This window comes from Macaca mulatta, chromosome 4 (genome assembly GCF_049350105.2).
Source record: "Macaca mulatta isolate MMU2019108-1 chromosome 4, T2T-MMU8v2.0, whole genome shotgun sequence".
NCBI lineage: Eukaryota > Metazoa > Chordata > Mammalia > Primates > Cercopithecidae > Macaca > Macaca mulatta.
In genome coordinates this window covers 126,141,377-126,158,117 of record NC_133409.1, presented here as the reverse complement: position 1 = coordinate 126,158,117, position 16,741 = coordinate 126,141,377, and the positions used below count along the sequence as shown (strand labels likewise).

The following is a 16,741-nucleotide window of genomic DNA, read 5'->3' as shown; positions in this document are numbered from 1 at the left end:
ACTTGTATTCCTGGAGATCCTGGAACACCTGGTGTCCCTGCAATTCCCTGATATCCCTAAATAAAAATTAAAAAAGAAAAAAATTAATATTTCATATTTACCAAGAGAAGTTCTTCATTTCAGAATTCACTCTTATCTCGTTTCTCATGCCTAAAACTTCGCTTACAGACAACTCCAAAATAATAAAGTGTTAAATGCTTAATAAGGAATTCATACCCTTCGATCTTTACGAAATCCTTTAAAAAGTATATAGGGTCCTAAATATTTATAAATTAATAAAAATATTTAGAAAATCTTAAATTAAGAGGAGAGTTAATGTTCACAATTTCTTAAGAAATGTACTGGATTTATTTGAAATATATTCAACATATCCAAGAGAGAAACACTTCAAGAGATTGGAGGATTAGACAAATGTGTATTTATAAACCACCTAATTAATGACCATCTCAGTTAATCCCTAAAATAAATTAACCCTTGATTAATATTATTCTTCAATCTTTACTCATTTTAGAAAGCTGCTGATGTTAAATGTAAGAAGGTGGTTATGACAAATCCCCCATGGTCCCCCAAGGCTGGGCTGTTTGCTTAGGGGAAGGGGATGAGAGAAATCATTCTCATCCCCACTGCTTCTTAGACATCCCTCCTCAAACACTGGAACTTTGGTAAAATAGCACATTTTTTTTTTTAGAAAGAGTTGAACTATTTATTGTTCATTTAGCACATGGCAGCTAAAGTCTCCAAATTAACTTGTAGGTCCTAAACATTTATCTAGGTTTCTTAGGGCTGATTGTCAGATTAATGGACCACCTGGCACCTACAAACATAATAACCACTATCAAATTGCATCTTTCTCATATTCTCTATTCAGATTCCATTTTTCTTAGATCTTATTGTTTGGGTACCACTCTCCATTGTCAACTATGTTAACACAGATCTCATTAATGTTTCCAATTACATCTTCATTCATAAATCTAAAAGCTTCATTTCTATGTGGCTATTCATGGGTGTCTGCACTGGTCTTTCATATTCATCCACTCACCTGTCAATACATTTTTAACTGTAATTTTAGAGACATCATAATTCCCTGTTTTTCTATTCACATTTTCGAATACCCTTTCTAATATTCTTTGCTACCTCTAGTAATGAGTTGTCTCTGAAAGATCAGTCTTATTTTTTTCTCCTTTTACATGCCTTTACATTTTCTATTGTGTAAATTGCCTTCTCAGTTACTTCCAGAATGACAATGACTATACAATTTTTTGTTTGTTTGTTTGTTTTTTGAGATGGAGTCTCACTCTATCACCCAGGCTAGAGTGCCGTGGCGCGATCTCGGCTCACTGCAAGCTCCGCCTCCCAGGTTCACGCCATTCTCCTGCCTCAGCCTCCCCTGTAGTTGGGACTACAGGCACCCGCCACCACACCCAGTTAATTTTTTGTATTTTTAGTAGAGATGGGGTTTCAACATGTTAGCCAGGATGGTGTCAATCTCCTGACCTCATGATCCACCCGCCTCAGCCTCCCAAAGTGCTGGGATTACAGGCCTGAGCCACCGCGCCCCGCTGACTATACAATTTTTTTTATCACCAACCATCATCTCTCCTTCATACTCTATTCAGTTCTTCATAGAATATATTGTTATGATTTCTCCATTACTTCTCAGATTCAAACTATTTTCTTGAGTCTCTTTGCCCAATCCTTAACCACTGCACTTCACCAGGAAACAATGAGTCTGATTATCAACCTCTCCATACTCCAGACAAAACAACGTGCATTTTTCCAACCCATCATCTACTCTCTAGACTAGCACTGTCTCCGTCACTGGATTATGAGCCCCCTTGAGATCAAAGACCGGGTTTAATTCATTTCTGTATTTTTGGCATTGAACACATTGTTTGGCACAATTCTGTTGAAAAAACATTGGAATAATTTAAAGTGACCAACTCTATACACGAATGTGTAAAAAAAAAAGACAAAAAAAACCTCCTTCTCCAAGGAATCATGTTATGTTTGTGCATCCTTCAGTAGAAAATGCAAACGTTTAGTAATCGCATGTTTCCTGTTCTCGAGATTACTCAAAAGAAAGAAGAAATTCAATCTACGTAGAATTTGCTCAGCCCTATATGTCTACTACTCTAGTTATCACTGAATCTCCTTCCCTCAGCCACTTTGGAATCAGATAGGCCTCGAATTCACTCTCAACTCTGTCACTGCTAGCAATTTACAAATCTAGAATTCACTTTCCTCCTTACAACCAGTCTTTAATGTAGGTTCTAAATTATCTTTTTTTCAGATGAGGAAACTAAGGCACGGAAGTTAAGTAATATGCCCAAAGTTACAAAGCTAGTAAGTTGACAGAGCCAGCGGGAACATTCTCTATTAGAAAGTGCTTCATGGTGGGTCAGATCTGATCCTTGTAGATTGACTCATCTGATTCAAAGAAATCCATTTTGCAAGACTATTTTTAAATTGCTTAGAATTCTGAGTGCCCAGAGGAAAGGAATGTTCATAAAATTCCTCAAAAGAAAGTTACCATGGAAACTGGCTATTGATAAAAATGGTTGATCATCTGCAAATTTCACATTTAACAAATTATTTTTCTTTTATAGTTTTTTGAAAGTTAAGCCAAATGTCATATCTGCCTTACTACTTTTTTAGGAAAATTAATCTTTCATAAAAGATCAAATGCTGCTGTGCTGCCTCTCCTCTATGAAGAAGTTGATGTGGTGTTTGTTATAGAGGACACATTGCACTTTAACAGATTAAAACAACATGGAGATGCCCTAACTGTGTTCCCAGCTTACCTCTGACTCATTATGTGACCTCAGGCAGAGTCATCAATCCCCAAATCCTGGGAGGCAACACAGTGAAGTGGAAAGACGATGAATTTGAAATTGGAAAAGAACTTGCGCTGAAATTTTGCTCTTCCTTTTACTTTCTATGAGATGTTGGCTAAGTCACTTTGCCTAGTAAAGGCTTAGTGTCTTACCATAAACTGGTATTATTATCCACTTCACTTTTGAAAAGAAACAAATAGAGTCACAGGTGAAAATTCTGGCAGGCATTAGGAACTCAATAAATGTGAGTTTCTTTCTTTTCTTCAGACTCAATGACAATTGTACAAAACCACAAGAACACTTCTGCAGAATGTTACCCGACAGCCTTATCAGCCACCATTAGTACATTGGGAATGGCAGGTCCAGTCATCATCTTTATGATTTGACTCTTTTCCATCATTAGACAGACTTAACGCTAAACATGTAAACAAGGCCTCAGTGTATTTTATAATGGCTCTCTTCGTTATTTCTTTGGAGGAATTACAATATAGGAATAATAAGTGCTTCTCACAATTTGAGAATGTTGTGACATGTATATTTTTAAGGTTACAATTAGACGCATTCTTAAAATACTACTTGCAGAAAGAACTTCAAATGTTGTTTTAGAAGCTACAGGAAACATGCTTAGTAACAAAATAAAGAAAACCAAATGACATCCAAACTGGGGGAATCCTAGGGCAAAACACCAGAAAAAATAGAATGAAATTCAGAAAAACAAATTTTGGACTAAAAACCAGGAAAATAAAGGTTAAAAGAGGGAATATTACAACACAGAACAATTTCCAAGAGGAAAAAGAAATAAAACATTGGTTGACTCATAGCAGCGTCAACCTTAAAGAAAGGAAAATGCCTTAAAACAGGAAAAAATAATCTTTTTATATACCTTACTGAGTTCTTATTTTTCAGAACACACATTTCATGTCTCATTTTAGAACTGTAACTTTCCTATGATCTTTGACTAGTTAATACTGTTCAACATGAATTTTGCCATTTTGCATTTATTAGCAGGTCCAAATATCCACCCTACCCCCATCTGCAAGATATCTGACAGTATTTAAGTCTTTTCCATGTTCACAGAAAACTTCTTTATAAATGAGTCATTTTTTTTTTAGGAAAAAAATATTCTCACTGCCAAATTGTAGGGTTGAAGAAAAGAATACAGAATCAATTTAATTTTCCTCCATGATTCATAGTTACAAAGCTCCAGGAAAGATGTATAGCATTGAAATGGAAATTAAGGAAATAAAATCACCAAATGTGCAAGGGTCACCAACTCTTCTGTGCCCCATTCTAATCATGTCATAAAATATTCTGCCAATCTAAATATATACATTTTTTCAAAGTAGTGAGGAGGGTAGAGATATTAGTTTTCTTGAAACACTCTAAACTTAAAAATAAGAATACATTCCAAAGAAATAATTTTGGATGTCACCCTCCTTTTAAAAATATAAGAATGTGATTTAAAGTTTATTCCATTAAATAATTTTCTTCAAAGATTTCCAAAATTCCAACAGATACTCTTGGGTACACAGCCAACGTAACTAGGTAACCAAAACCAAGTGTGTACTTTTAATGTCCACTGTGGAATCTTCTAGTTGTTGGCAAGCTCTATAGCTCTATGCAGTTAAATTTCAAGAAAATTCATAAATCTCTGCCATTCTACGTATAACTAATATATAAACTAGTTTGCTACCTAACCCAACTATTAGTCAAGTGGTTTACATACTTTTACTGATTGCTCGGATTACTTCATTAACACTTCCCATTAACATATGTAAAATTACACCTGAGCTAAGTGCTATGCAAGAACTACACTGCTATGGGAGGTGAAGGGCAAGCAGTTGGGAGTTTTTCTAAGAGACAAAGGTATACTAAAGAAAGCACAATGCCTGAGAGGAATTCTTCTATATGCCATGCATCAGGAAAAGAGGTACCATATCCACAGAGCCAAAAGAGAGAGAATAAGGGGAACCAGGCTGAAAAGCATATCAGAATGGTAGACTGGAGGTTATCTGCCCAGCTCATGGGTCTTACAAAGAACTCTGACCTTTATCCAAGCCACTAAAGTCATATAAACCAGGGAGTCACACAATTAGAGTGTACTCTGAAAAGATCACTTGCTGCCCTGTGGAGGATGGATTAGAAGAGGCAGGAGAAAACATGAAGACCAGGTGGGAGATTCCTGAAGGGGATAGAGAATGGTAGGTACAACCAACTCCACTCAAAGTATATTTAATCTAACCTAATGATGGGTTATGGGAGGTGAGTAATTAGGAGTTGTGGAATGATGCTGAGGTAGGTTTCTGGCTTGTGCAGTGAGTGTGGCTGATGATACCACTGACTAAGAGGGGACTCTAGAGGAAAGTAGAGTTTAATTGGTTGCAAAATGTTAAGTTGCACAAAAATAAAAAAACTAAATAAATAAAATTTAAAAATAAAAAATATTTAAAAATAAAAAAAATTATGGATTAACATAAGTAACTTCTACTGGACAATGAGAAGTTATATGCTACTGTGAAGTAAACAATATTTCTACTTCAAATTAAAGAAAACTACATTAACTATAAATGAGATTTAGCCTAAATCTAATCCTCCTTCATATAGAGAAAGGTAAGTAGGGGATAGATAAATATAGAGCAACATCATCCAGTTTCCGTTGAGCTAAGCACATAAATGAAAAACATTGCCTACCTTTGACAAATAATTTCTGCAGATAGAGCTAGGTCCTTAAATTCAAAGAATTTAATTAACTTTGGTAAACTGCCTCATTCCCTGAGTTAGGTTACACTTAAACTTATACTAAGTTTATTTCAAAAGGAGAATGTGCAACTTTTTAAGGTAACTTAAACCATGTTTATTAATTCTTACTTCCCAATATAAATCTCTAGTAATTGTGCTTTTCATACTCAAAAAGAGGCAATCAATAACTAACTTCATTTCCTCTCTTGCTGTCCTGCTACATTTTTTCCATAGTACTTAACACCATCTGATGTTGTGTGTGTGTATTTATTACCTATTTTTCCCCAATAGAATGTGAGCTTCAAAATGACAAGGTTGGGGGTTGTTTTTGCTTTTTTTTTTTTCTGTTCTGTTCATTGCTATATATCCTTAGCCTAGAAGAGTGCCAGGAATACAGTAAGCACCCAGCAAGTATAGGTATATGACTGAGTGGAGGACAGAATAAATAAGCAAACAAATCAATAATTACTGAGTTCAACAAGTCATCACTAACTGAGAACTCTAATAGTAGAAACAGCCCTACATTCACATGCACAAACCTGTCTTAAAAATCACAGATATTAGATGTGTCACTGATCAATTCTTTGAAGAATTTAGTATACCAATAACATTAGTGTATATATATATACATGTCTACACACATTATTGTATATACTACCTATAATATATATGTAATCTATTTAAGAGACATGTGAGATAAACATGGAATAATCTACATATGATTTTCACAAAGGAGAATGTTGAAGAAAAATGAATTAGCTAGTCAGGCTCATCTCATGGGTCCTACTTGTTTTACTAACCATTCACCCTCTGCCAAGCCTACCTCCCTGTCCTCTTTCTCTCTAGCATCATTCTTGAATATTTGAAAATAGTATCTCTTGTTTGTATTATACTCAAAGTTCAGTAAACCCTCCCTCATAGGCTGTCTTCTGAGTTTTAAATGCTCCCAGTTATACTTTTCTGAATGAATTTCAGTTTCTGCATGCCCCTCAAGTGTGGACTCCTAAACCAAATCCAACATCTCTTTCAATACAGATGTCATATATCTACTAACTACGCCAAAATTTTTATCAGCCTCTTAGGCAGCCACATTTCATACAGCAATGCCTTTTCACCAGGGTTAAAGCTTTCTCTTGGAAAGCCGTATGAAGGCATAGTTTTAAATAACTAAAAAAGCGATAAACTGCCCAAGTGTAGGATAGTTCATTTGTAGTAAATGGTTCATATTTTAGCTTATTAGTGAGACAAGAGACAGAGAGAGAGAGAAAGACAGAGAGAGAGAGAGAGAACACATAAAGTAAACAAATAAATCTATTTGCCAAGGAGTTCAAATTGAAGTGAGAGTTCAGGTAGACACCGTTCTATCTAGAATGTATTTCATACACTTTGTAACTAAGCCATCTCTTGTAATTCTCTCCTCCAAGCTAAATAATAGCCATTGCTTTGGCCTTTAACCAGCTGTATCCTATTTTCCAATTCTTTAATCTTCATGGCACTCAGCCCCAAATTCCCAACAGCTCTTAAACTGTTGAGTCCACAACTGGCACCATATTCAGTTAAGGGTCTGGAAAAAGGAAAGCATAACAAACAAGCTTATCTCATAGTTCTTACTTGTTTTTTTAATTATTCACCCTCAACAAGTGTACTCTGCAAACCTAAGGGCTGCTTGTCCACCCTGTCCTCCTATTCTCTATCATTATTCTTGAATATTTGAAAGTAGCATCTCTTGTTTGGATTATACCTGGAGTTCAGTGAACCTTCACTCACAGGCTGTCTTCTGAGTTCTTGCCCACTCCAAGTCATACTCTTCTGAATGAATTCCAGTTCCTTCATGTCCCTCATGTGTAGAATTCTAAACCAAATCTAACACTCCAGAGGCAGGGCTGTCATCTCTCTCAATGCAGATGTTATGCATTTACAAACTATGCCAAAAAATTGCATCAGCCTTTTAGGCAGCCCTATTAAATACATTAATCCCTTTTTCATCAAGCTTAAATAACATCTCAAAGACAAGTAAGACCCATACATTTACTCCAATTGAATTTCACTGTAAATAGTTCATTTTCTAAGTTCTCCAAATCTTTTTGGATCTTCATGTTACCTCAAATGCAAAAATAAATTCCCAATGAAATCAAGATTTAATAGACATTAAAAATCATAATAAGCTAAATTAACATACATAGGTATCTAAGGCTAAAGAAAAATAACACTGGAACTAATAAAAAGAAAACATTACATTCTGGGGAAATTTTACATTTCTAAAACTTAAAAACAGAATTATAAACCAAATTAGTAGTCAGAAGAAACATTTACACCATATATAGCAAAGAATTCTCTTAATGCATAAGATCTTATTTGTCCATATGAAATATACCCTCACTCCTATAGAAAATAGGCAAAGGACAAGAAAAGATACTTCACAAGAAGAGCATTCACCCTAAATGTCAGACTTCTATATTCAGCTGCCTACCTAAAATTTCTACTTGAATGTCTAATATATAAATTTAAACATTGCCAAAACCACACTCTTGATTTTACTCACCTAATACTATCTCCTCCATTCTCCCATGAATCCATAATCTCCTTTGGCTTCTCTCTTTCTCTCAAACCCATATCCAATAGATCAGCAAGTCCTGTTAGCTCTAATTTCAAAATACCCCCAAAATGTAAGCAGTTCTCTTCATCTCACCACTATCACTCTGGCCCTAGCTGCTATCTTCTCACCCCTGGATTATTACAAGAACCTCCTGACTTCTCCTTCTGTGTTTGCCCTCATCTCCCTAAAATCTACTCTCAACACAGAAGTCAAAGTAATTTCTTTTAAAAATAAGTTAGATCACATCAGTCTTCTATTCCAGCTACTCCATCGCTCATTCCAACTGAAAGCCAAACTCATAACAATGGCCTAAAGAACTCTATGCCATCTTCCCTTCCTTCTCCTTCCTCTATAACCAAATTCATTTCCTATTAACCTTCCCCCAACTAGTACTTTATATTTTTGTGGTTTGATCAATCATGTAACTTTGAAATTCCCCATCTGTGATGACTGTTATTTCTATCAGGTTTAATAGAAGGCTGGCCCCTGTTTGCATCTTTAGTTCACTCAGTGGCACATTAAAGAGTGGGGGGAACTGAATCACGAACTATGACCCAGTGACCAACCCACTCTTTTGTCTATTGGTAGCAGTGAGCTGTCAGTTTTCCCAACTCACTTCCTGAGCCTATTAATATAGAAAATCATCTCTAGAATTCTACAGCTTAGTCTACTTCTCTCTTAGCCAATATGATGGTCTTCACAGAATCCTAAAATATCAGATTAGAGAGAACCTGGGCCTCATCTGGAACCATCTTCTCATTTTCCAGACAAAGAAACTGAGGCCCATAGAAGCAAAGCAGCCTATGTTCAGCAAAGAGAAACAATCTCAGATCTCTCTAATGACCAGCTTGGGCTTTTGCTTTAGTAAAGTACTTTACTTCATAAAGAGTAACTAGGCTGGGTGCGGAGGCTCACGCCTGTAATCCCAACATTTTGGGAGGCCGAGGCAGGTGGATCACAAGGTCAGGAGATCGAGACCATCCTGGATAACATGGTGAAACCCCATCTCTACTAAAAATGCAAAAAAATTAGCCAGGTGTGGTGGTGGGCACCTGTAGTCCCAACTACTCGGGAGGCTGAGGCAGGAGAATGGCATGAACCCGGAACACAGAACTTGCAGTGAGCCAAGATTGTGCCAGGGCACTCTAGCCTGGGCGACAGTGAGACTCTGTCTCAAAAAAAAAAAAAAAAAAAGGAGTAACTAATGATAACAGAAAACAGAAATGAGCACTGTAAAAGTATAAACTTCTATAAACTCATAAGCTAGGGCTATTTCCACATATGGCCTTCTTTAACAAATCAATGCCATATCTCTATAATGCCTTCAGTAGTTGTACTCCTCTGAATTACCTGGCAGGATATATAAATATTTCCCCTACCTCTTTTGTAATGTTAAAATAGTAAAGCAATAACATGTTCAGACACTGTGATAATAGAACTTATTTAACTGACAGAGAACTGAGAAAGAAATAGAAGAATCCGAAACAGCTCTTTAATTTTGGTTGAAGGCACTTTTCTTATGAAAATTAGTATTTCTCCAGAGTGAAATAATTTCCTATTTAAAGTTTCAGTTGGCTTGGCCTGGTTTTAATGTGTGAAAGAGATTCAAATTGCTTATTGAGGGGGGTTGCACAGAAACAAGTCCAAACAAAGCAGAATTCCCTTCAAATTGTTCCATCCAAGTTTCCTTGGTCCAGATGGCTCCAATAGCCAGCCAGAGGCCCCACCCACACCTTTCCACTCCCACTGGGTACTGGCCTTGAACACATACTAATGACCCTCAGCTGTTTTGGCTCCCAGGCTTGCTTGTTCTTTCTGCCTGACCACCCAACCTCACATCCCCTGCAGAGGAAAAGAAATGTGGAGGAGGTAGGGAGACTGGGGGGAGGGGCTGGATATTTAAGAAAAAGTCATACCTTTGGGAAGACAGGATTTGGGCTGATGTGTAAGTTTCCTACTGCTGCTATAACAAATTACCCCAAACATAGTGGCTTAAAATAACACCAATTCATTACTTTACAGTTTCAGAGGTCAGAAACTGAAAGGAATCTTATATACAACTAAGGTGCCAGCCAGACTGCATTCCTTCTGGAGGCTCCAGGGGAGCTTCCATTTTCCAACTTCTAGAGGCTCCCATCGTTCCTGGGCTCACGGTTACCTCACTGTGCTCTCTGCTTCCATCATGGACTCTCTTTCTCTGACTCCGACACTCCTGCCTCCCTTTTATAAAGACTTTTGTGATTATATCTGGCTACCTAGATAATCCAGGACAATCTCCCATCTCAAGATCATTGAATTAATGGTATCTGCAAAGTCCCTTTTGCATGTAAAATAACACATTTACAGGAGTTAAAGATTAAGACATGGACATCTTTGAGGGACCATTATTCTTCCTACCACAGTTGTGTTTTTCTTTGAGACTACTATCAGATACTACCATAGTTACCTACACATAAAATCATACACACAGACACCAAAACACATACATGTACTAAATGAGATGAGACAATAAATAAGTCTATTATAACTTAGAGTCATAGAGTAATATCCATGAGTATTATATCAGGCTAACAATAATTCACCTCCAGTGCTTCATGCATGGGAAGAGTTTTTTTTAAACAAAGAAAACCAAGGGCTGATAGCCTGTGGAAGGCCTGCTCAGCACTCACTTCCAAACATTACCCAGGATTTTTCTGTCACTAAAAAGAAGACCTAACTCATTTAGCAGTGCGGTCTGAGAGCTCTGTGTCATTTTGAGGCATCAGCAGATGACATCAGTGTGTGAACTGCATTGGCTCTGGAGTCAGTACAGCACTTCAGCTGCCAGTCTCAGAAAAAAGTAGGTCCCAGGAAAAGGGTCTGCAGGCCAACGAGGCTCACATTTATAAAACTCAGCTCACTCAGTGTAATTAGGGCAAAACTCACATGGGACCTCAGGGAAGTATCTTCAGTGAGATTAAGGAATTGACGTGAGGAAATGCAGTAAAGTCATATGACCTCTTAAGTAAAAGTGAGAAACGAATGGGCTATAAGAGAAATTATAAGGCAAATGTTGGCATATAATGGGGGTTGAAGATAAATACAAAAGAGGAGAGGTTAGGTTTGGAGTCTATTCCCTCAATTCAATTTCGTTCAAAAAGAAGCTGTCTCATGATAATTCCCTCAATTTATTCCCCCAAAATAGCCCACATTTTAAAGTGCCATCAGCTTGACCTATGTCTTATATATTTAATTGCCCACACTCTCCATCCAGGCCAAGCTCTACTTTTGTAACTAGAATCAACGCCCTCCAACCTACCTATGGATTTTCCTCCTGAAAATATCCCCTATCTTCCAAACTTTGATTTTTTCCTTTGCCTCATTTTCATCATTATAAAAACATGCTACAATATCTCCCATTTTTTAAAAACCCTGCCTTTAAAACATTGTGCCAATTCTACTGCTCTGTGTCTCTGCTTCCTTTTATATCTCTCAGAAAAAAAAAGCATCTATATTCACTGTCACCCTTTTTCTTATCTCCCACTCTGTGCTTAATTCATTTCAATCTGTTGTTTGTACTATCCTCCCTGAAATCCTACTCATCAAGGTCCTCAAATACTCTCCTATAGCAAATCCATGGTCTAGTCATAGGCCTCATTCTTCTGGATCTCTTGACAGCAATAACACGCCTAATAGAACGACACTCCCCTGGTTTTCCTCCCATCTCACTGATCAGTCTTTCCCAAATTCCTGGGCTGGACCCACTTCCTCTTTTTCCCCTGTAAGAGAGCCCTGTAGTCAATCCCCTGCCACCTTCTCTTCTCTATTTATCTGTATTCATTTCTTAAGGGATCTCATCCACTCTCATGGTTTTGCATACATCTGCATGAAAATAAGTCCCAATTGGCCACCTCCAACCTGTCCAAAAATATAGTTCCAATTCCCACCTGCTATGGTTTGAATGTTTGCCCCTTCAAAAATTCACATTGAGATGTAATTGTTATTGTAACAGTAATAATATGTGGAGTCTTTAAGAGGTAGTTAGGTCATAGAGACATTTCCCTCATGAATAGATTAAGGTCATTATTGTGGGGAGTGGGTTAGTTACCAAGGGATTGAATTCTTGATAAAAAGGATGATTTTGACTGACTCCCTTGTTCTCCTGCTCTCTCCCACTCCACTACTTCTCACTCACACTCTCATCATGTGATGATTTCTGCCATGACCTTGCCAAATACTAGTGTCATGCTCTAGGACTTCCCAGCCTGCAGAATCATGAGCCAAATAAACCTTTCTCTATAAATTACTTAGTCTGTGGTATTCTGTTATAGCAACAGAAAACGGACTAAGACATGTCTATAAAACTTCTATCTCTCCGAGTCTCGCACAGCACAGTAAATGGCACCACAATTCACCCAGTTGCTCAAGCTATACTCCTTTGATTCTTCTTTGATTCCTCTCTGCCTTTCATACCCTATATCTAAATTTGCTAGCAACTGTAGTCAGCTTTCCATTAAGAATAACCCAGAATCTGACTTCTCCATTCTCCCATCATATCACCCTATTACAAACTACTCTTACCACTTACAATCATGAAACAACCTCCTGCGTAGTCTCCTTTCTTCTACTCTTGACCCCATATAATCTACTCTCCAAATAGCATTTATATTTATCCTTCTAAATCATAAAACAGATCAAATCACTGTCTTTATCAAAGTCTGTAACTCGATTGCCCTCACACTCTGAATCCCTGTGAGTCAGCTGAAAAAATGCTGCCCCAGCAACCACACAACATCACCTTAGCTCTCTGCATCTCCAGGTGGCTACCACTTTTGTTTACCCCTTCAGCCTCCCTACTTTTTAAGAAAAACAAATTTCCCCAAGTTTGCTTTCTTTTTTCTTTTTTGAGTTCAGGGGTACACGTGCAGGTTTGTTACACAGGTAAACTTGTGTTATGGGGATTTGTTGCACAGATAATTTCATCACGCAGGTATTAAGCCTAGTACCCATTAGTTATTATTCCTGATCCTCTCCCTCCTCTCACCCTCCACCTTCCAACAGGCTCCAGGGGGTGTTGTTCTCCTCTATGCGTCCATATGTTTTCATCATTTAGCTCCCACTTATAAGTGAGAAGATGCGGTATCTCGTTTTCTGTGTTAGTTTGCTAAGGATAATTACCTCCCTTTTTTGATAATCTTTCTCTGGAGAGGTTTACCTGTTTATCCATCCTCTTCCCATGCAACACTAGTATAAAAAGTCTTAGCACATTACTACTTCTTCAAAATCTGGCTAGTTGTTTTTTTTGTTTGTTTGTTTTGTTTTTTGTTTTTTAATTTCTTAGGAAATCTCTCAGGAACTTAAGCAACTCTTTCATCCTCATGGTTAAGGTATTGATGATTTTGCATTTTATCTATGGTTCTTTCATTCCTTGAACAATTTTGATTCACAATGCAAACATTCTCACTCTTTCATGGTAAGAATTAATGCCTCATGATAAAGAAAATCTCAGTAAATGCTTCATTTTGGTGACAATTATAATTTGACATTCAAACATTCAAAAGCTAATTCCTCTTCATTTTATTTTGAGACAGAGTCTTGTGCTGTCACTCAGACTGGCATGATCTCAGCTCATGCAGCCTCCGCCTCTCGTGTTCAAGTGATTCTTGTGCCTCAGCCTCTTAAGTAGCTGGGACTATAGGTGTGTGCCACCACACCCAGCTAATTTTTGTATTTTTTTTTTTTAATAGAGATGGGGTTTCACCAAGTTGGCCAGGCTGGTCTCAAACTCCTGGTCTCAAGTGACCCACCCACATAAGCCACGTGAATTGCTGGAATTATAGGCATGAGCCACAGTGCCCAGCCAAAAGCTAATTCTTAATGTTTACTCTTATATACATGCTGATAGTGACTTAACTGTAAATATTTGCCTAAAGTGCTTTAAAGTTTATTTATGTTCCCTTTACATCTCTAAAGTTTCCTTGAGCCTTAGAGGATATTGTATTTTTTAGTCAGACTATAAATATATTCCAGTGTATATATTATTAGGAAAATAACATTACCTTTAAAAGGGTTTTTAACTTGAAAGCTTCCACAGATGTGTAGAGAAAAGACAACAGAATTTCTAAAACCAGCCCTTCATGATACTGAGAATTCACTGGACAGTATTTTTTTTTTTTCTGTAGCAAAGATGTATGCAATTTTGAAGTAAGATAACTAAAAGCTAACTAGGACACTAACTCTATTCCCGAGCTGGCCTTAACATTCTCTTCAGCTTGACTAAACTTAGGCAGCTTTCTTCCTGACTGTGGATCCTGGACCTCCCTTTTCCTTAGAGCATTTGCTTTAGAGAACTTACAATTGTAAATTCCTTCTCTGCACCTTTGAAATGTAAATACTCTAAAAAGCTCTAAAAGCTACTTGTCAATTTTATAACCCAGAAATGTCTTTCTCAAGGACCTAAGAGCCACTCCTTTGAAATGTAATCATCAAGGAAGATAGTGTACCCACTATCTTCCAGTCTCTGAGGGAGGGTATGTATGTAACTTTGATGACCACCAATTAGCAAAGGGAGATGGCCTAATCACAGAGGAAAACATTTGCAAACTGTGGAATAACTCAATGTGCTTAAGTCTATTGATCAATCTCCCATCTAAAGTCCTCTACTACTTGTCCATTAACTTGTCCTAATGCTTACACACCCCAGCTCCTTTTGTTCCAACAAAGTTGAGTTCAGTCTCTCCTTCCTATGGCAGCAGTCGTGAATAAAGCTTTCCTTGTCTGTTTAACTTTGCTCAGCAAAACTTTTACTTTGACACTACAATCCCAGATATACCGGAGATGACTAAGCTTTCAGTACTCACAGGCTTACCATCTTGACCAGGTTGTCCAGGGTAGCCAGGGTTCCCAGGCAGTCCAGGGTCACCCTAAGCAGGAAGCAAACAAATTTTGAGTACAAAACAAACAGGCACATTGGTGCAGTCAGGATCAATAAAAGTTCAAAACCAATTCCATTATTTGAGGCTTTTTGTATGTTAAAAACAAAAGTAAAAAAAAAAAAAAAAAAAAAAAGTCCAAAAAGCCATATTTTAAATGCTTAGTAAAGTATTTTTCACTGATGCAAAATGTGCATATTTATGGTAGGATATATTTTTAGAATTCTGAACAAACTGTAAAGTATCATAGCAAATATGGTCTCCATGATAGCAATATTTGACTCATAAGACCTTTTTTTTTTTTTTTTTTTTTTTTTGAGATGGAGTCTTGCTCTGTCACCCAGGCTGCAGTTCAGTGTTGCGATCTCAGCTCACTGCAATCTCCACCTCTCAGGTTAAAGAGATTCTCCTGTCTCAGCCTCTCAAGTCGCTAGGACTACAGGCATGTGCCACCACATTTGGCTAATTTTTATATTTTTGGTAGAGATGGGGTTTCACCATGTTGGCCAGTCTGGTCTCAAACTCCTGACCTCAAGTGATCTGTCTGCCTCAGCTTCCCAAAGTGCTAGGTGAGCTACCGCGCCCAGCATATAGACTTCATTATATCCTATAGGTTCTATATATACGGATATTGATGTCCTACAATACAACTTAACTCATATTTATTTTAAAAAAGTCTGTAGACCATGTGATCTCTCATGTAGAATTCAAGTTTAAAGCTGCGTAACTATCATTTCTTTCAATCCTGTAAGTGTGTTGCTGTGTTACTTTGTCTATACTTGCAATCTCAAATTAATATAGTATTACTATGAGAGCAAGGCCCAGGCCAAACAACTCTATTCCAAGTCCCATAATCCTTGAATACATGTAATATTTGCATGAAGAAAAAAAACCTTTATCCTCAAAAACCTAAGATCTTTAAAGAACACTGTTTAATATCACATGGCAATGAGCTCAGTCACACTCTACGGAACTCTTCCATGTTGTCCAATGGCCAGTACTGACCATTCAGGTGGCCATGTAAAAACAACATGAAAGCAACACTTTTTGTGAGGTAAGGATGTTTTATAATTTAATTCTAAGAAACACCAAAAAATATCATAGGTATCTATCTATGAATTCGTGAAATCTAAATGGAGCATCCTGATGAAAAATAGGAAGTCGCTGCCATAAGTATCAGGGTGTCCCCTCTAGAGAGGCACATGATTTCTATTAATTCTTCACTTTTGGGGTTTTTTTGTTTTGTTTTGTTTTTTGAGATGGGGTCTTGCTTTGTCACCCAGACTGGAGTGCCGTGGTGTGATCACAGCTCACTGTAGCTTCAACCTCCCAGGCTCAAGTGATCCTTCCACCTCAGCCTCTCAAGTAGCTGAGGTTACGGTACAAGCCATCATGCCCAGCTAATTTTCATATTTTTTGTAGAGGTGAGGTCTCACTATGTTGCCCAGACTGGTCTTGAACGCCTGGGCTCAAGTGATCCTCCTGCCTCAGCCTCCCAAAGTGGTGGTATTACAGGTATGAACTACTGAGCCTGACCTCTTTACTATTTTTTATCAAGAAATCATTCACATAGAAATCAATCACCTACGCTGTGATTAAGGTATTATTATAGAGCCAAATTTCATGGAAATACTACTTCAGACTCCTGGCTAGGGAGATTT

General features: G+C 37.5%; 1 protein-coding gene across 2 annotated transcripts in view; it reads right to left on the bottom strand.

Moving 5' to 3' along the window:
* COL21A1 (collagen type XXI alpha 1 chain) overlaps window positions 1-16,741 on the bottom strand; it is a 202,163-nt gene that overhangs the window by 85,072 nt on the left and 100,350 nt on the right. The window contains exons 10-11 of one of the 2 annotated variants that reach the window (XM_078001279.1): window positions 15,009-15,071; window positions 3-56 (exon numbers count right to left, since the gene is read on the bottom strand). In XM_078001279.1, coding sequence (XP_077857405.1) covers window positions 3-56; window positions 15,009-15,071 — 117 coding nt within the window. The remainder of the gene's footprint in view (window positions 1-2; window positions 57-15,008; window positions 15,072-16,741) is intronic. The other variant, XM_078001276.1, reaches the window with a different exon arrangement.